Consider the following 21,728-nt stretch of genomic DNA (forward strand, 5'->3'; position numbering starts at 1 on the left):
CAGACCCTTCAAAACAGTGTTGGTTTAAGGTGAGAGAAAGGAGTTTTAAAATAGATTTGAGGGGAATGTTTTTTTTAAACATAGTGCATGGTTGATATTTGGAACGTGCTTGCAGAGGATGTGTTGGAGTCAGATGCAATCACTACGCTTGAGAGGCATTTAAACAGGCACTTGAATCAGCAAGACATGGAAGGATACAGATCAGGTATGGACAAACAGGATTAGTGTAGATGAGCAAAAAGGTCAGAGTGGATGTGATGGGCTGAAGGGCCAATTTCTGCGTTGGACATCTCTATGAATGTGCAAATAATTCATGACTTCGCAATATTTTCAAAGGCACCAACAGCCCTTTGTTATCGTGCTCAAGTAGCCCAGAACACAAGTGTGATTAAAAAAATGCTACCTTGTGGTTAGACCATGATAGCGATCAAAATTAAGCCTTATTTGTTCCAATGCCACAGGCATAGTCATGCATTTTACTTACACACTCCACTAAATAGTGATGAGGATTACTCAAAATTATTTCCGCATTGTGGAGGTAGGAACTGCAGATACTGGTTTACACTGGAGACTCAAGTCAGAAGAAGGGTCTCGACCTGAAACATCGCATTCTCTGGATGCTGCCTGTCCCAGGAACAGCAGATACTCGCCAAGGTGCTTACAACCATGGACTGTTTACTCCAAGTCAGGCGAAGAAGGGTCTGCCGAACCTGAAACATTCCCGCCTACTTCTCAATGCGTACAGACTGCTGCCTGTCCCGCTGCTTATTATTATTATTTATCCAACATTTTTCGTGTCGAGATGCTAAATGTATTTGTCTCTGTACTGTAAACTCAGGACAATTAAAATTCAATTTGAATCTGAATCTGAAATATGACATTTTGTAACTGTTCTTTCCTCAAACTCAGGACAATTGCAATTTTAAATATCAGTATGACTATAGCTTCTTTAATAATGTAAATTGTTCCAAATGCCCCAAAGTAGTTGTTAAAGAAAACATTGATGGTATCCTACATAAGATATTAGAAGGGAGGAAGAGAGGTAGAGGCAAAAAGATTCACAAGGGAATCCCAGTACTTTGGCCTTGGCAACTGAGGACTGAGAAAGGAGTGATTAGATTTAGAGATTTAGTGGAACATAGACATTTCAGAGGGTTAGAAGGCTGATGGAGATTACCGTGTCAGGGAGAGTTGACACCATGGAAGGATTGAAAAGGAGGACTAATTGTGAAGCATAAACCAGAGAATGAAATGTTCTTGTCCTCTGAGGAAACAGTGCATGTTTTTCACATTTATTTCTACAAAGCAAATGTGGTTTTATTTTAACCAATTGAACACCAGCAGCTTTCTGGGACTTTTCCTTTGGTTTTGTTTATCCTTCTTGTGGGTTTTACAGTGCCCTTTGTCTCACCTGTACTCACAGTGAAATGATTCATCTGTGTGGTTATATCAAGAAAGAGAATGGCATGTTGGCCTTCATAACAAGAGGAGTTAAGTATAGGAGCAAAGAAGTCCTTCTGCAGTTGTACGGGGCCCTAGTGAGACCACACCTTGGAATATTGTGTGCTGTCTCCAAATTTGAGGAAGGACATTCTTGCTATTGAGGGAGTGCAGCGTAGGTTCACAAGGTTAACTCCCGGGATGGCGGGACTGTTATATGTTGATAGAATGGAGTGGCTGGGCTTGTATACTCTGGAATTTAGAAGGATGAGAGGGAATCTTATTGAAACATATATAATAAATAGCCTACTCCTACACCTATTGTCTATTGACTATTCTCTATCATGACCATCCATGAAGAATAACCTATGATGATTTAATTTGAATGGTTCTCATTGCTTCCCTTAAAGCCGCTACAATATTTTAATGTATTGCATGATGATTTTATACTATCTTGTGACTTACTATAATGAATGGGGCAACTTTAACTTTGCACCTGGAGACACAGTTGCCAACAATCTTCATCATTGTTGCAGGCTTCTGCTTTATCTTTGTCCTCAGCCTCCTGGAAGGACATTCACCAGAATGCAATGGCATTGTCAAATAATAATACAGAGCACTGTTCGTGCATTCAAGGTCTAATTTACATAGACCATAGAATAGTATAGCTCAGGAACAAGCTCTTTGGCCCACAATGTCCATGCCAACCACGATGCCAAGTTAAACTGATCTCCTCTGCCTGCACATGATCCATATCCCTCCATTCCCTACATATATAGATAGTGCTTTTTCAAACTCCACTACTGTATCTGTCTCCACCACCACCCCTGGGTCTGTGTTCTAGGCACCCACACTTATTTGTATAAAAGAAAACTTGCCCCACACATCTTTTTTTAAACTCTGCCCCTCTCACCTTAAGGATATGCACTCTAGTATTTGCCATTTCCATGCTGGGAAAATTGTAATCTGTGTTCTGAGCCAAAAACCATTTTAGTTTTCCATCATTTTAACAGAGCAAGGTAAATCTGAAAATAGTAAATCCCAAATCTTTCAGCTTATTTTACCAAATAAGCTTCTCCAAATATATTTAAACTCTCCACAACTCCCCCCAATGTCATATTTTGTCAGAGCGGTTTCGATATGAGCTTCTGTTTCTCTCAAACTTCCCCAAAAAGTACAAGGTAGACACAAAATGCTGCAGTAACTCAGTGGGACAGGCAGCATCTCTGGAGAGAAGGGATGGGTTACGTTTCGGGTTGAGATCTTTCTTCAGACTGAAGAAGGGTCTCGATCCTAAACGCCACTCATTCCTTCTCTCCAGAGATGCTGCCTGTATCCCTGAGTTACTGCAGCATTTTGTGTCTACCTTCGATTTAAACCAGCATCTGCAGTTCTTTCCAACACCATAAAGTACAGGAATGGGCAGCTGGCGAAAACTGCCCAGGCTGACATAATGTTGGTGAATTCGCAACCATTCTCTCTCTTCAGAAATTATTCGCCCAGTTCATGTCATTGAATTGAAGCAAATCTTAAAACTCAAATACTCTACTTCTTTTTCCTGAAAGGCAGATTACAGTTTACCAAATAAAAGTAGTTAGTTTCCTAATCATAAAGATGCCATGTGCAAAAGTACTCAACTTTTGCAAAATTATGTGCAAAAATACTTTTAAGTTCACCCTGCTAATTAACTATTGTCATTCTTGCAACAAAATACTTTTTAGATATTTTAGCCGAACACTTATTTTTGAAATCTCGTTGTGTTCTGTAATTTTGTCATTATTATGTCCTGAAGGCTTTTTAATCTGGATTTGGAGGGATAATTATATGCATCCACAAGTTCATTGAACAGAAACGTCACTGTTCTTCCTCATTAAATGCTTCATCAAAATATTGACAGCATTAATTCCTGAAAAAGAACAAGATAAAGCAAAGTTACAGCATACAGCATCTGTTTTGTAAACAGAATATTTTCATTTAGTTTTGGATTAATATGCTGCATCTTAAAAGCTACTGTGAACACTAGCTAAAAAGTGTGGAAAAATGTCTACAAAAATTAGTTTCAGAAAGAGTTTGGTAATGTTTCATTGAGTCACTGTATACGGTGGAAATGTAAGATGATAAATATATCTTGTCTGCTTTATGGCTTGCATATGAGCATTCAGTATGTTTAATGGATTGTATTTTATTGCTTAGAAGATTCAGTGTTCAGTTAAAGTATTAATGAGGACTATTAGAAGATTGGTTTTGGAAGAAGAGTCCAGAAGAGTGTTTCATTGTCATATGTCCCAGATTGGACAATGACATTCTTACTTGCTGCAGCACAACAGAATATGTAAACATAGTACACAACAGGAGAAAAAAAAAAGTTCAGTGTGTGTACACACATGCACACATACTCAATAAATAACAAATATAGTGCAATAATAATAATAGTCTGTTGCAGTTCAGAGCTTATTTGTTGCCGTGTTTAATAGCCTGATGGTTGTAGGGAAGAAGCTGTTCCTGAACGTGGATGTTACAGTTTTCAGGCTCCTGTACCTTCTCCCCGAAGGCAATGGTGAGATGCGTGTGCAGCCAAGATGGTGTGGGTCTTTGATGATGTTGGCTGCTTTTTTGAGGCAGCGACTTCGATAGATCCCTTCGACGGTGGGGAGGTCAATGCCGGTGATGAACTGGGCAGTGGTCACAACTTTTTGCAGTCTTTTCCGCTCCTGGACGTTTAAGTTGCTGAACCAGGCCACGATGCAACCATGCTCTCTACCGTGCACCTGTAGAATTTCAGGAGAATCTTCTTTGACATACCGAGTCTCCGTAGTCTTCTCAGGAAGTAGAATCGCTGATGTGCCTTGTTTATAATTGCATCGGTGTGCTGGGTCCAGGAATGATCTTCTGAAATATGCACGTCCAAGAATTTGAAGTTTTTGACCCTCTCCACCATTGTTCCATTGATATAAACAGGATTGTGGGTCCTCATCCTTCTCCTTCCAAAGTCCACAATCAGTTCCTTGGTTTTACTGATATTGAGAGCCAGGTTGTTGTGCTGGCACCATTTGGTCAATCGGCAATCTCACTTCTGTACTCTGACTCATCGCTATCCGTAATTCGTCCAACAACAGTGGTGTCATCGGCGAACTTGATGATGAAGTTCGCACTATGTCCAGCTATACAGTCATGGGTATAGAGTGAGTAAAACAGGGGGCTGAGCACGCAGCCTTGAGGTGCTCCCGTACTGATTGTTACTGAGGATGAAGTGTTTCTCCCAACTCGAACTGACTGTGGTCTGTGGATGAGGAAGTCGAGGATACAAATGCAGAGGGATGCACAGACACCCAGTTCCGTGAGCTTGGTAACCAGTTTGGAGGGGATGATGGTATTGGAGTTACTGCAGTACCAAATAGCTTCCGAAGGTTCAGTGAGAAGAGGTTTAGTGGGACATAGGCCAAACATAAGACATCTTGGTCGGCAAGGACAAGTTGGCCAAAAGAGTCTGTTTCTGCCTCTAAGTCTCTAAATACATCTGAAAAAAATGCATTCAAACTGCTCACAATACTCCAAATGTGGGCTGACTTCAATCTTAATTTGATATAAAAAATAACTAGTGATTTAGGCTGAGAGGCCAACACATTAAAGAAGTTTCAGTAAAAGCAACACAGACTTTAACTTTTTAAACAGTATATACAGTGATGATTGGTGAAATGAATTGTGATTAAGGTAGAACCTAAAATATTAAAAAAAACATTTAAAATATCTAATTTTGGTATATTTATATCAGTGAACTACAATAAGCATACATAAAATAATTATTCATAGAGCCAGATAGTTGCTATGTAATATAACAATGGCTTTGTGTATCATTGAAAACTGTTAAACCTCGTGACAGAGCCTTAGATTTTCAGGGTATTTTAAATAATAAAGTTTGTTCATTAAAAGATAAAAGTGTGTGAAGGAAGCAACAGTACATCTGAAGAAATAGCTGAGTCACGATGATAATGATGTGCTAAACTTGATGTGTGGAGATGCACAAATCATTCCCCATTTCAAGGACTGAAGGTGAAGAATGCTGTTGGTCTCGCCATCCCGACCTGTATTTCCAGCTGGTTACAGTCACATTTCTTTTTGTGGCACCCAGTACAATCTAAGAAAAATTCTAATCCAAAATATGACTAACCAGGTATTTTTGTAAAAAACAAAATGCTGGAGGAATGATTAGGTCAGGCAGCATCCGTAGAAGGAAATGAACAGATGATGTTACGGCTCAGGACTCTTTCAGATTCTTGTATCCTATGATGTTCATCCATAATTGCATGATTTCCTAAGTATAAGATTTCCATGCATTAGTATACTTTGGAACAATTCATTCCATGGGGAGTTGGGCCTTCGTCTTTCACTCATTGTCGTAACCTTATATTTATTTTTGCTAAGCAGTTTTCCAGTTCCTTCTCAAATGTATTAATGGAGTCTGTTCCACCTGATAAGAACTCTGTGGGGAAAATAATTTGTCTTAATCTCCAATTTTGCTTTTAAATTATTCATTTTGTGATGTATTGCCTGTTCTGAGTTCACACCCCAAATTAAGTAATGTGCTTTAATTTATATTGTCCATGCCTTACAGCATTTCAAAGACTTATTCGAGTGCTTTCTCAGTCTTTTTTTCCAACTAAATATTCAATTGGTGATTTTGCAGTCATAATTTAATGCCCTAAGGCTCAGAATCAATGACATAATAGTTATTAAGGAGTTATATTTTCTTGAAAATTATTGGTTCGGATGAGTCATCCTGTCCTTAAATGATTTTGAAGTAACTCCCCATTTGGGAAGGTCGTTGAATCAGTTCACCAATGACTATTGCCACTGTGTAGGTAGGAACTGCTGCTGCTGTTTTACACCAAAGATACACATAAAATGCTGGAGTAATTCAGCTGGTCAGGCAGCATCTCTGCAGAATGGGAATGGATGACGCTTCAGGTTGAGGGCCTTCTTCAGACTGCTGGTCTCTTAGAAATATGCTTTCTTTTTTGATGACCGGTAGCAGGGCATGTTATACCAAAGACTGCAAGTTAATAGAAACATAGAAATTAGGTGCAGGAGTAGGCCATTCGGCCCTTCGAGCCTGCACCGCCATTCAATATGATCATGGCTGATCATCCAACTCAGTATCCCGTACCTGCCTTCTCTCCATACCCCCTGATCCCCATAGCCACAAGGGCCACATCTAACTCCCTCTTAAATATAGCCAATGAACTGGCCTTGACTACCCTCTGTGGCAGAGAGTCCCAGAGATTCCAGAGAATGCGTAGTTTTTCCTCCATTAACTGAATCGCTAATACTAAATAGTAACTACTTATTGCAGAAAAGAAAGGAATGATGTCCTCTCTGTTTGAACTTTATGAATTTGAACCCAGATACTTCATGTTTGAGCCTGCACTGAAGTTGTAATGACTGTAAATAGTGACACCCCAATGAGAGGACATTCCACGAGTTCTTGGAAATAATAGTGCATGACGTCACTCCTGGGAATGGTTCTCCTGCCCAGGGAGCCATTAGCAATGAGCAGAATTTAAAGGAAAAGGAGCAAGAGTTCAGCTGGCACTGAGAGAGTTGATGGGAGCAGATAACAAGCGCTGTGGTGCAATTGGTAGAAAACTGTATGAGAATATGTATTCAGAAGAATTCAAAGAGGTACAAATAATGTCGAAGCCCTCTCACAGAAGCTGCTGGCCTCAAGTTCCTCAGAATGACTATTGATCCGTCAGCTTTTGGTGCTCCAGGTTCAGAGGTTTATGAAGCTCAAAGGAAGAGTGGGCCAGAGCTGCAGAGTGTTTCTGATACAGGAGTGTGTGGATATGCACAGTTTCCACTGCCCACCCCCTAAGCAGATGATGAGGCAAGAGGGAATCCAGTTTTAGAGACGTTGATTGCAAAGTAAAGTTTGTTGTGTGACCTGAGAATGGAACTGAGAAAAATTGATAAACATGCAAAAAGTGCCGAGTGAGACTCAAATGCTTCAATGGTCTTCTGTGAGTTGTGCAAGGGAGCGTTGGACTAAACAGATCTCTCCTGAATTCCTAACTCTCAGCAGTGAAGAGCTCATTCTCATCGTCCATATCTGAACAGAGGAGATATACCTCAGAGATTCCTGTTATAGAGAATATCTTCACAAAAGATGGTTACTAGTTACTATCAAAGGTGGCCACCAAATGCTGGAGAAACCCAGCGGGTCAGCCAGCATCTCTGGAGAGAAGGAATGGGTGACGTTTTGGGTCGAGACCTTGTTGTTACTGTTGTGCCTACTGTAACAGAATATTAGCAGGTTTCGAGTATTCTGATCAATGATAGAGGAAGAACACTTGGACAATATAAAATTTTAAACACATTTATTTAAGCAACAGCCAAGAAATGAGAATATAGCAATAGAATAATAATATAACATCAGTTAAAGCAACAATAAAAACTAATTACGATATAAATCCGTACCTTGCAGGTGTACCATTCTATCCATGCAGGACATATCTATAGAAAAGAGATGAGGAGGAATTTCTTTAGACAGAGCGTGGTGAATCTGTGGAATTCATTGCCACAGATGGCTGTAAAGGTCAAATCTTTGGGTATTTCTAAAGCAGAAATGGACTTGATTAGTAAGGCCGTCTTACGGGGTGAAGGCAGGACCATGGGATTGAGAGGGAAAAATAGATCAGTCATGATTGAATGGCAGGGTAGACCTATTGGTACGAATGCCTTAATACTGCTCCTAAGACATGAACAGCAGCCGAAAATAGCAAATAAACACCGAATCTCACATGTGTTTCAGTTTCGAATGCTACAACTCCCAAAGCTTATTGGGAAGTCTAGTTAAACGTTTTGACTGGAGATCTTATGAAGAACGTGTGTTCCGATGATAGCATTCCCGAAGCTGAACCCAAGGTGAAGTCCCGTGAGCTCATGTGAAACATGCATTTTTAAACCTGAAAGCCTGCTGTTGTTAGATAATGTTATAAGAGAATAATATATATATTTTTGGCAAGCTCCTGAATATTGCATTTGGATCAGCTTCCTCTTGTGTCAATGAATTGTCAGAGAAACCAACCATGAGTTTCAAAAAGCCAAATGTTAGGATGTCTTGTGTGTTCTGAAATAGCAGAGATATTATTTCAAACCCAAAATGGTTTTGGATTGAGAATAAGAGCTGTTTATTCAGGACAGATATGGTAGTTTCATCTTGGAACGAAACAAATGTGGAATTCTTGGACAAATACCCTGAAAAAAAATGTTAATTGAATGGAACCTGCAATTTGAAATTACAGTACACCGTATCAGGGCTACAATGGAATGGGGACATTGACTGTCTTTTAATTGTCTCCACTGTTTGGTTTTGCCCTGCAAACAGAATTTTAAAACATATGAAATATCTCAGAAATTCCCAAATAGGCTACTTTTTCATATTTTGCAAGTATTGAAAATTGTATAATGTCATGGATGATTTCTTGAAACATGAATGTGTGACTGGCTGGCTGACAGGTTATTGAGCAGCACATCAGTGGCAGTCAGGAAAATATGAAAAAATATTTTTGCATGCACATGGTCAAATGCAGTTTTGTATTTTATAACCAAGTTATAAAATTATGTCTTTAACCCTTATGGTTGACATTATAGTTTAAAAATCAATGTTTTAAATGATAGACAAGTGTTTGAATAAAATATAAACGTGTAATTTATAACTAGAATATGCCATTGATTTTATAAAGATGGTGACTGTCGTTGGAAAGTCGTTGTTCTCCCTCCGACTAATTTGCATTGACACCATCAAAAGATGTTTTTATATGGAGTAATTAACTGAAAACATCTAATTACTGCAATAAAATTATCTTCCTAATTGTATGATTTTACAGAAGGTCATTTTGATATAGTGTTCTTCATTCTCCTGTGAGAAGTATTCTGCTGGGATTTTAGATGGTGTATGAGGACATGGTTGCTGAATGTGTGTGACTTAACTGATGTAATTTTCATTGATTAATGAAGGCTTTACTAAAGGGTTACATGATTTTTAATTACTTCATGTTGATTTCTTTAATGGCTGCACTTGGAATTTTAACACAGAATAACAAGTGCAAAAAAAGTCTATTTAAAACATGCCCTAATAATATTTTACTCTTTGTTTGTCCCTTTATAAAAACAGATGCAGATTTATCTTTCAAACCTTGGCAATGATGACATGGAGTTACCATTCAGAAGGAATGGTGTTGCAGGTGCAATGGCTGTCTTCCTTCAGGTAAGATGAATTGCACAGTTTTGCTATAGCAACCTGCAGAGTAATGATTTGTCCATTGGGTTGTTTATGCTGTTTTCAAAATCAAGCCATAATGAAGAAATTTATGTTATAAGCATCCCGACTTTTAAATTTGTTAAATCTTGCAGTGTAATACTAACTGGAACAAGCTCGGTAGCCTTTCTCAGAAGGGATCGATTTATAAAATGGGAATATTATAGTCATGCGCAGCCAGATATAGGAAAGACAACAAATCAGTTTGGATATTTTTTGCCTGAGACTCTGAAAGTTGGAGTCAGACTTCTACAATGCTCTGTCATCCATGTTTCCCCTGATTTAAGGTACACTGAATAAAAGCAATATGCCTGTAACCCTGAGGCAGTGCAGTGCAATTTCAAAGCTGAACTACAGACCATAGCACCGTCTTGCAAGCCTAACACTGATTCTTTAACTGCATTTTCAAACTGGAAGTTAGCCGGTGATTTTGTTATACTTGTGCCATAGTCTAACAGTGATATTTGGTTCAATGTTCACTCCTCCAGCTTTATGGATGTTGTGCACTTGATGGTCATCTTGCTTTGTTGTAGTGTCTGGATAGCTGCACCTCAGTGTTTATATATGTTTTATTTTTCTCAAGGCTCGTGTGAGTTCCTTTGTCTATTTTTCTATTCCTTTATCAGCACTCGACAGTGGCACAACATACCAATGGTACATGAAGCTCATTAATTCCAATCCATTAACAGTCTGCTGCTTATCTTGGAGTGAATGTGATTTAACGCAGTATTATTTTGGTTACTGCTGTACAAATGATTGCTATAAAACTATAGAGTTTTGAGTCAATTTCTAGAAGGATTTTTGTTGGTGAAAACAAAATTAACAATATAGGAAGCAAAATGGGACAAAGTTTAGGGGAGATATGCAGGGCAGGTTTCCTACAGAGAGGATGGTGAGTGCCAGGAAAGTGCTGCCAGGGATGGTGGTGGAGGCAGATACGATAGTTGAATTAAAACGAAGTGGATAAGCTCATGGAAATATAGGGAATGGGGGGAGACGTATTATGTGCAGGCAGATAAGGGTCGGTCTTGGCTTCATGTTCAGCACAGACATTGTGGGCTGAAGGGCCTATTCCTGTGCTGTGCAGTTCGATGTAAAAAGCGAAATTGTTTCCCCCCCATTCAGATGGGATTTCTCAATTTAGTTTACTCTCCCCATTTTTCATCTATTCTTGTCCCTTCTCTCTAACCATTGACCATAACAATTTCTATATGTCCGTCTCACCAGCCTTTCTATACTGAAGATAGACACAAAAAGCTGGAGTAACTCAGCAGGACAGGCACCACCTCTGGAGAGAACGAATGGGTGACGGTTTGGATCCAGACCCTACTTCAGTCTAGTTAGGGATAAGGAAAATGAGAGAGATGAACGATGTTCTAGTGAGATAAAGAACAATGAATGAAAGATATGCAAAAAAATAACGATTATAAATGAAACAGGCCATTGTAAGCAGTTTGTTGAGTGAAAACGAGAAGCTGGTGCGACTTGGGTCGGGGAAGGATAGAGAGAGAGAGGGAATGCCAGGGTTACTTGAAGTTAGAGAAATCAATATTCATACCACTGCCCAAGTGAAATGTGAGCTGTTCCTCCAATTTGTGTTTAGCCTCACTCTGACAATGGAGGAGACCTAGGACAGAAAGGTCAGTGTGGGAATGGGAAGAAGAATTAAAGTGTTTAGCAACCCGGAGATCAGGTAGGTTCAGGCGGGCTGAGCGAAGGTGTTCAGCAAAACGATCGCCCAGTCTACATTTGGTCTCGCCTGTTTCCCTTATCCTTAACTAGTCTGAAGGAGAGTCTCGACCCAAAACGTCACCCATTCCTTCTCTCCAGAGATGCTGCCTGAGTTATTCCAGCTGCAACAGCTTTTCTACTCAATTGGTATTTATGCCGTTAATTCCAAGGTGTGAAGTTCATATTCTCATATTTCCTTATGACATAGGAAGTTATTTGGCCCACCGAGTCTATGCTGGTTTTGCCATTTTGTTTCTGTCATACTTTTTTCCTGATTGGTAAATACCATTTTGAATTGTGAAGCAAGGAACTGCAAATGCTGGTTTATACCGAAGATAAGCACAAAATGCTGGAGTAACTCAGTGGGTCAGGCAGCACCTCTGGAAGAGATGACATTTCGGGTTGGAACCCTTCAGACCATTTTGATATTCCCCTCTCATTTTAGTTCAAACCTTTTCCTGCTTTGCTTCCTTCTCACTGTCTTAATTTCTTTAATAATTGCTTTGTTTTACTTTAATTAGTTCTAAATGGCATGTTTACTTCAGTTTTTGCCAATGTGGATTTCATGCAGATGGAAAACACAAATGTTTCTTGATTTCATTGCACTGGCCCTAGTCTTTCTCTCTCTCTCTCCCTGTCCCTTCACTCCCAGTACTATCTGTAATATTGCTGTATGTTAGGGAAGCTGGGGAGTAAATTTTTGTTGTCTTCACCTGCCATACAGAATCCATCTAAAGTGCATTGCATTTAAATTGATGGATTGGAAATGCTATCTCCATGCAACCAGTTTATCGTGCAGACGGCAAAAACCAAAGGCTGTCCCTGTCAGCCCAGCACTCATTTATCATCCTACATTTTTTACATGCTGCAGTTAAATACCTATTACATTTTTTTTTAAGTGAAAATAAACAATAACAGATAATTTTGTGTACGTTGACTGTACAGAGAAACTTTTGTAAGAGAAGAAAATTGAAGCGATAAGCTACATGAATATTGTATATAACAGGAAGGATGTGGGAGTGAAAGAAAGAAGTTCACCAGGATATTGCCTGGAATGGAGAGCTTTACTTTACTTATGGCATTTAAAAGGCATTTGGAAAGTACTTTGATAGGAACTTAAGGATAAAGGGGAAATCCTTTAAAACCGAGATGAGAAGAACTTTTTTCACGTAGAGAGTGGTGAATCTCTGGAACTCTCTGCCACAGAGGGTAGTTGAGGCCAGTTCATTGGCTATATTTAAGAGGGAGTTAGATGTGGCCCTTGTGGCTAAGGGGATCAGGGGGTATGGAGAGAAGGCAGGTATGGGATACTGAGTTGGATGATCAGCCATGATCATATTGAATGGCGGTGCAGGCTCGAAGGGCCGAATGGCCTACTCCTGCACCTAATTTCTATGTTTCTATGAATGGAAGGATATAGGCCTATTGAAGGCAAATGGGATGAGCATAAATAGGCATCACAATCAGCATGAATGAATTGAACCATGGAACCTGTTTCCATTACGTACAACTGTATGACTATTCAATGCTGAGCTTGGGGTGTTGATTTTAACTGTCTACCTGTTGGTTAAGATCAGACCGGTGCGATTACTGCCACTTAATTAATATTCCAAAGTTATTGTCTGAACAGGGAGAAAGTAAGCAAAATATCTACTTGCGAGATTCCTGCTAGAACGAAGGCATGACCCTCCTGCACCTTCCCCTGTCACCTTCCAAATCCCCGTGGTCACCTTTCCATGTTGGCAGCAGCATCCACCTCAGGCCACTCAGGAAATCGTATGACCTTACTCACCCAAAAACACAAGCGGGTGTAGGCATCCAGACCCCAGGACATCCGAGCTGTCCTCATTCTTTAGGGAACGGGGGTTCCCCTCTCCCATCATAGATGAAGCCCTCACTCGTGCCTCCTCGGTACCCCACAGCTCCGCCCTTGCTCCCCCTCCCCCTAGTCGCAACAGAGACAGAGTCCCCCGAGTCCATACCTTTCACCCCATCAGCTGTCGCATACAACGCATAATCCTCCAACATTTTCGCCACCTTCCACGGGATCCCAGCACTAATCATATTTTTCCATCTCCACCCCTTTCCACCTTCCGCAGAGACCGTCCCTCCGCAACTCCCTGGTGAACTGATCCCTTCCCACCCTAACCACCCCTCCCCTGGTACCTTCCCCTGCAACCGCAGGAGATGCAACACCTGTTCCTATACCTCCTCCCTCGACTGTGCAGGGACCCCGGCAGTCCTTTCAAATTAGGCGGAGGTTCACTTGCACCTCCTCCAACCTCATCTACTCTATCCGTTGTTCAAGATGTGGACTCTTATACATTGGCGAGACCAAACGTAGACTGAGAGATCGTTTGGGCCTACCTGATCTCCTAGTTGCTGAACACTTTAATTCTTCTTCCCATTCCCACACTGACCTTTCTGTCCTAGGTCTCCTCCATTGTCAGAGTGAGTCTAAACACCAATTCTAAGAACAGCATCTCATATTTTGCTTGGGTTGCTTACAGCCAGCCCAGTGGTATGAATATTAATTTCTCAAACTTCAAGTAACCCTGGCATTCCCTCTCTCGCCATCCCTCCCCCACCTAAGTCGCACCAGCTTCTCGTTTTCACCAAAAAAACAGCAAACAATGGTCTGTTTCCTTTATCATTGTTAGATTTTTTGCATATCTTTCATTCATTGGTCTTTATCTCTCTACATCATCATCCATATCTCTCATTTCCATTTCCCCTGGATAGTCTGAGGAAGGGTCTCGACCCGAAACATCACCCATTCCCTTTCTCCAGAGATGCTGCCTGTCCCGCTGAGTTACTCCAGCTTTTTATGTCTATCTTCCCACAAATTTGCCCAACCATGGCTGGTTTACATGCATTTGACCAACTCCATATTACTACTGGGGCCAGATCATCTGTGAGTCATGAGTGATTTTTTTTAAAGGAAAGCATTTCAGGTTTGTGACCTTTAGTGTGCAGAACAATTCAATATTGTTCACCAGATATTCACCCAATAGGCAAATGACCCTGATTGCCACACTTTGTACCTTAATAAAAGATTCAATATTATTTTATATATTGTGTGGCTTACATGGTTTTTCATCCGATTTACAAAACCTACAGCAAGCTCGGTGATCTGGGTTTTGAAAGGATAGTTCAGTGCATGTCAAATTAAGCTGATAGTTAATTGAACAGATGGAAATGTGCTATTCAGTCTTAGAATGCAGGTGAGAAACACACATTTTAGGTTGACTGTTGTCTTATTCCTCGCACTGTTTTTTTTTAGTACCAGCAGCTATCCTGTGGTATTTCTTGTACAAAGTTCAATGTGATGTATTATATAAAGAAACTGTTGATGAGGACGTGTTCACATTTAAGGCTGTAAATGCTAATTTCAAAATGTATCCTTAGTGCCTTTATTCAAGATGTAACTGTGATGCAATGTTTTTTTCACAGCCTGACTTTGTGCAAATGCCAATTAAGGGAATACTGAAATCCAAGTTAGTTTAGTTTAGAGATACAGCGTGGAAACAGGCCCTTCGGCCCACCAAGTCCCGCCGACCAGCGATCCCTGCACACTAGGGACAATTTAAAATTTTACCAATTAACCTTCAAACCTGTACGTCTTTGGAGTGTGGGAGGAAACCGGAGCACCCTCTCGAAATCCCATGCGGTCACGGGGAGAATGTAGTTTTTTTGTACAGTGCATATTGCTGATGAGAGATTTTCAGGATTCTGAAGAAACCAATCCCCTATCACAAACATAAAAATAATAAGATGTGATGATCAGTGGTGCAGGAAGTATCTTCTTCTGCATCATACAGATTCTCAGGACCAACAACATATAGGCAGTTTGTTTATACTTTATGCACCATTTGCATAATGTAAGAAAATAGTACTTCTTGCATTGCATGTTTCATTGATGCAACCTCTTCCATTTCCAGGTCTATTGTTTCCTGAAAGTGACAACACAGATAAATAGGGTGAGGAAGAAGGCCTGTGGCATGCTTGCTTTTATAAGTCACTAGACCAAGTGCAGACCCGTTGGGTCTGCTCCCCCAATGGTGTGATCCCCCAACCCAAGATTCCACCATGCACCCGTCTCTTCCAACGGAACTGAACCCGTTCCCAAATGTAAGATTCCAGCACTCCCCTGCCTCCCTCAGCAGTGGATTAAAAAAAAATTCCAATTTCACCTTCCCTGCCTGCTGCAGCAGTTCCAATTGCAATACCAATTGGCCTTCCCCCTCCTGTTGAAGCACTTGCTGTGATATCCCATTGAGGTGAAAAGTTCAGAGTGTTCCTGTCTTGCAACTTTGTTTTGAAGTGTGTTGGAAGCTGATAGGAAGGAGCAGCGAATCAAAAGGCAGACAGGCAGTCGGACGGACGGCAGGCGGCAGCCACAGACTTTTATATAATAACTAGACCAAGTGCAGACCCGTTGGGAACCCGTTCCCAAATGTAAGATTCCAGCACTCCCCTGCCTCCCTCAGCAGTGGATTTAAAAAAAAATCCAATTGCACCTCCCTGCCTGCTGCAGCAGTGAAAAGTTCAGAGTGTTCCTGTCTTGCAACTTTGTTTCAAAGTGTGTTGGAAGCTGATAGGAAGGAGCAGCCGTCAACGAATCAAAAGGCAGAAAAGCAGTCGGACGGCAGCCGGTCGGATGGCACGAGAGTTTTATATATTGATAGATAGATAGATAGATAGATAGATAGATAGATAGATAGATAGATAGATAGATAGATAGATAGATAGATAGATGGCACAGGATGTACGAGTTGGGAGGTTATGTAGAACTGTAATAAACTTTGGTTCAGCCACACTTGGAGTATTGGGTGCAACTTTAGTCACCGCAATATAGGAAGGATGTGATTATGATGGTGAGGGTGCTGAAGAGATTGACACCCTGTCTTTATCTGAATTAAACAGCAATCTGCCATTCCTCAATGGTTCAATGCCGCTTCTATTATCACATGTGCAAATGCACAGTGAAATTCGGTTCTTCTATACAGTCCAGTACAGGATTGCCATACCCAGGCACATCCTCAATTAGCAAGCATATAGAAATAGTCTACTGAACCCACATGCAAGATGCCTCATGTTTTTACGCCATTTTTAGAGTCCAGTCTGCGTGTAGTTCTTATGAGCGGTGCCTGATCCAGGCAAGTCCCAGGCCTCCAGCTATCGCCTTCCTTGGACATGACGTCCCTCTCCTCGCCAATCCACCTTTATGTCCCAGGGGGCGCCTTCCACAGTCGACCATGAGAGTGCGGTGGGTCAGACCCCGGTTCCCTCTCCTCTCCTACCAGCATCGCTTCTCACCCAATGCATCCTTCATCATCACCAGCTCAATCCCTCTGGTCTTTGGGGGACGAGCAGGGCTGCTCCCACTCTGTTCCTGTTTACCAGCAGCTTTCCCTTGGCCCACAATGGACCATTTGATCAAGATCTCATTGTAATCCGAGATAACCTTCTTCACTGTCCACAATTTTGGTGTCATCCATAAACCTGCTAACCATGCTACCTACATTCACATCCATATCGTTAATATAAATAATCAAAAATGAACCCAGCATCGATCCCTGTGGTGTTACACTTATTACCTCCGATCTAAAAAGCCCCTTTCTATCACCACCCTCTGTCTTCTCCCTTCTGTTCAATTTTGTATCCAATTGGCTAACTCACCCTAGATTCCACGTGGTCGAACTTTACAAACCAGCAGCTGCTTTCATTTCAGAATTGTTTGAAACTCAGCGGGTGTATCTATGGTGAAATAGCAACGTTTGGAAACCCTTCTTGTTTCGAAACGTTACTATTTAAACGCTGTAATATGTGCACCCGCTGAGTTTCTCCAATTGCAACCCGATTTTCAACCAGTTCCCCTTGATCGCTTCCATTTCTTGTTTTCGTGTAGTGAGAGTCATGTAATATGTGCATTTTCTCGACCGTTTTCAACCACCTGATCGGTGTTTTTTGAGAGTCATCGACACAGTGAACCATGTTACTTTTTTAAGAAGCACATAGGGGGCCAGCAGACACCAGCACACCATCCGTACACTGTAGTGTAACTTGCTGGAGAAAATGTGCTAAACCTCGTGAAAGTATTAATTAAACCATATTTCTCTCATACTCATGAAAGCTTGGTAAGACATGGGGAGTAGGTGTCACAAATAAGAAAACAGGATGGAATTGATTAAGAATCTTATGGAACATGCTGGAAATGGAGAAGGGAATTTTTGGCTTGTGATACTTGTCTGAGAATTGGTTAATTTGGAGAAGAAATGTTGAAGTTTGGAAGTGCAAAAAAGCAAATGGGCAAGATAAGGGACAGCATGGAAATAGCAGAATCAAGAAAGTAAAAGTCCATAATTTTTTACCTGAAATATTAACTCTACTTCTTCCTGCGCAGATGCTGACGTGCCTGCTTGATATTTTCAGCATTTTTGGTTTTTACTTTAGGTTTCCAGCATTTGCAGTATTTAGCTTTTGGCTAACTCAAAAGTCATGGGAATCATTGGCTTTGTATCAGAACTGACAGTAGAAAGATTATTGATTATCATAAGAAAGTTAAGATAAAAGAGGATTGTATACTGCTTGAAATAGTTTCCTTTCATCTTTCACATATTTCCAACATATTTTTGATTTATAAATGTTCATGATAATTTTAATAGACCTACCATTGTATAAGAAAAATTATGGTGGATTCATTTTATGCTTTTAAATTATTTTATTTTCATTAAAAACTAAGGAGAGTGCTCTTAATTTTCAATCTACTCAGCATAAACTGGTGACTGATTTAGTAAATTCATTTATTTGGCCCATATGTCTGCTGGTATCTCCCGAGAGTGAGTTTACCAACAGAAGTCTCAGAAACTGTTCAGTTGTGACTCGGGCTCCTGGGGAAAGATTTAAAAACAGCATTGAAGCTTTTTAAAGAACCTTAGATCAATAAATGTGATGGAAAGACAAGATACAAAAACAGGTAACCTTTCCTCATAGCTCCCATGAATTAATCTGACATATATCTGTTTTATATTTGTATGCTAAAATGGATATTTCCTCAAGGGAGAATGGCTGTGCTCTCTTGGGGAAAGAGACTAAAGCTGTACATGTTGCTCTTGATGTAATTCCCAAATCACCAAAGCCCTTTAAAAAAAAATCATTCATGAGTTGTGGGCTTTGCTTGCAAAAACAACATTTAAATGCATCTATAATTGTTCTTTAAAAGCAGCCGATGTATTCCTTTCCATTAGACTCCTGATTTTCAGCTTACAGGCAGTAGTATGGCTTTGGGGAGTCTGGAATTGAGTCATTTTACCGCTGAACATCTTTCTCTGACCTGTTCTTTTGTTAATGAATTTATTCAGCAGGAAATTTAACAACTTGTAATGCAGAATAATGGGATGGATGGTAAGACTACCCTTTGTTGGAGATGGTCTTTACAATGCTCATGAGGTGTGAATGTTAGTTATTTTTGCTTTAATCACACCTAAATCAAGTCAAGTCAAGTCAAGTTTATTCGTCGCATATACATATGAGATATGCAGTGAAATGAAAAGTGGCAATGCTTGTGGATTGTGCACAAAAAACTACAAGACAGAATGGAACAGAATCACATATTCACATATTACATATTTGTGGGAGGAAAAAAGAAAAAAACAGCAATTTTAAAAAGACACCACACAACAGTAAAATGGTTCAGTAAAGTTAGTCCCTGGTGTGATAGGAGTTCACAGTCCTAATGGCCTCTGGGAAGAAACTCCTTCTCATCCTCTCCTTTTCACAGCATGGCAACGGAGGCGTTTGCCTGTTGTTCAGACTCCTTCCGCAGATGCTGTATGACCTGTGTTTGTTTTTTATGTCAGATTTCCAGCATTTGCAGTTTTGTTCATCACTGGACTAATATTTGGGCAGACTTGATTTTTCCCGCTGGTCGACAATAGAGTGTATTTGGGAAGTTTATTATAGAAGCATTGTTGTATTGAAAAAATAGCTTTGTTTCGCCAATCTTCAGTAGGTTATGCATTAGGAGCACATAAATGTTGTTGAACCTAGTCTGTTCATTGATTTCTTAATATCATATGGAATAATTTGAATTGGTTAAAGACTGGTTTAAGTGACAGTGAGAATCTCTCGAATACACCAAGACAGATTACCCACACTGTACTTAGGGCTGAAGATAATTCAAAAATCTTCACGCTCATTTTATTATTACATAAGACCAAGCGTGGACCCGTTGGGCCCTGTCCCCAACGCAATATTCCACCACTCAGTCATAGCCCTGAACTGCGCAGGCGCTGCTGATGGGTTCCCGTTGTGATGCCAGAGACCCCCATTGTGACGCGCACGGCAACCCTCCCCCAACTGCGCAGGCGCAGCCGGCAAGTGGGAGCGCAATTGACAAGTTTAAAAAGTCAATAACGTGTAAGATATAACATCAATCTGAACGAAACCTGGTAGTTCACATCACAGGACCATGGTGAGTAAGGTGGGCCTAAAATTGTTGCGTTATCTTGTACCGTTTTTGTGGAGTTTCGTGAACGAACAAACAAACATACAAGATGAGAGTTTTGGTAATATGTATAGATATAGATAGATGTGAGGCGCATCATGATTTCTCGCTTGTTCTTTAATTCCTAGTTCCTTGTGGGGGCGCCGTCGAGTATGGCTGCCCAGCCTGCAGCTGTCCGTCCTTTCACCCTTTTTTAAAATGTTTAGTATGTTAAAAAGTGGTGTTTTGGAGGTTTTCTAGTCTTTTTATATGGGGGGTGGGGGGAAACTGCATTTCTCAGTCCCTACCTGGTCGGAGATGCGGCTTTTCTCCGAGTCGTATCTTCGCCCCTTCCGGGACTGGAGAGGCGTTTCCTGCCGGGATCGGCCAGAACTTCCGCTCTGGCGGCAGCACAGTGCTGAAGCACCATCGCAGAGCAGGCGATGCCTTACTTAGGGTCACCGTGTGGTAAACTACGGTCTGCTGTGGCCACCGACTCCAACCGCGGAGCTGTGGTCGCGGAGCGTCCAGCTGTGGGGCGGCGCTGACTCTGAACACTGAGGAGCCTTGGATCTCGCCGAGAGGGCCTGTAGCATCAGGCCGCCGTTGCGGTGACTGCGGAGTCCTCAATAAGCCCGACCATGGGTGAGCAAGTTGAAGAGGACTGGACTTTGTGCCTTCCCTCACAGTGGGGACCATTGTGGGGGGATGTTTTTTATGTTTGGTGTTAAATTCTTCTTTAATGTTGTGTCTTATTTTTATTGGTGTGCTGCAAATGGCAACTAAAATTTCACTACACCAATTGGTGTACATGACAAATAAATGTCCTTTGATTCAGCCTTTGAATTGTCTATAACCATTCGTAGTTCTTAGTGCAAACCTTTGACCTGATCCATTCTTGTATGATTACTTACGAACTCTACCGGTACTGATGGCCTACGATGACTCATGGATGCCCAATACGGAACTGATAGTTTGCCACGAACTCTAGTCCATTTTTCATGATGGAGATCCATCCAATGTGTTCGAAGAGTGTCCTTTGCAATATTGTCTTAAGAAAGACTGTGGGGTGGCCATTGCTTCCAAAACTGCTGTTAATTCACCTGTCTGATTGTGATTCCCCAGCTGTTTGTAAGGAGCATTTTGAGGGTGGACTGTGGTAAATGTATCAAATTGTGACAGGCATTCTGTGTACTTTGTGCTCTGAGGTAACAATTTGATGAAGATCAGTGATCTGCTCACCCATGTCCGAGGGTATTTGAGAGTCAACTACATTGTTTGATTTGATTTGATTCCTTTATTTGCACAATCGAGTCAAGTAAAGTGCTAGACCGAGTAAATGCAGCAAACTTTCTTCAGAAAGAACATTATGTTGGCTGCAGGACTTCCGTATCCTGACAGTCTGGTCTACTTGTAATTCATAAAATGCTTTGGCTTCCGTTCTTTTAATCCTGATCATGCATATTAATATCTTTGTGAATCATATCAAAGGAATTCAAATCCTTCTGAATCCCCATCTCTGTTTAAGCCCACCAAGTTGTGGCACTGATTAACAAAAACCCCAAGGAAGATTTTGGCACTTTTATGTTGCTGAGCCTAACCAGCTTGATTCATCCAGAGAATGGATTCACCACAAATGCACCTCCAGACAAGGTTGTGTGGAAAATGGAATTAAATATTTTTTCTTTTGAATTATCTTTGTTTGATAATATTGCAACATTTGTGAATTTCCATGAAAACATTATTATGTAA

At 40.8% G+C, this 21,728-nt stretch overlaps 1 protein-coding gene across 1 annotated transcript in view; it reads left to right on the top strand.

Annotated features, from left to right (window-relative positions):
* Window positions 1–21,728, top strand: part of ptprga (protein tyrosine phosphatase receptor type Ga) — a 483,112-nt gene that overhangs the window by 263,900 nt on the left and 197,484 nt on the right. The window contains exon 5 of the mRNA XM_055647582.1: window positions 9,614–9,706. Coding sequence (XP_055503557.1) covers window positions 9,614–9,706 — 93 coding nt within the window. The remainder of the gene's footprint in view (window positions 1–9,613; window positions 9,707–21,728) is intronic.

Source organism: Leucoraja erinacea, chromosome 16 (assembly GCF_028641065.1).
Source record: "Leucoraja erinacea ecotype New England chromosome 16, Leri_hhj_1, whole genome shotgun sequence".
NCBI lineage: Eukaryota > Metazoa > Chordata > Chondrichthyes > Rajiformes > Rajidae > Leucoraja > Leucoraja erinaceus.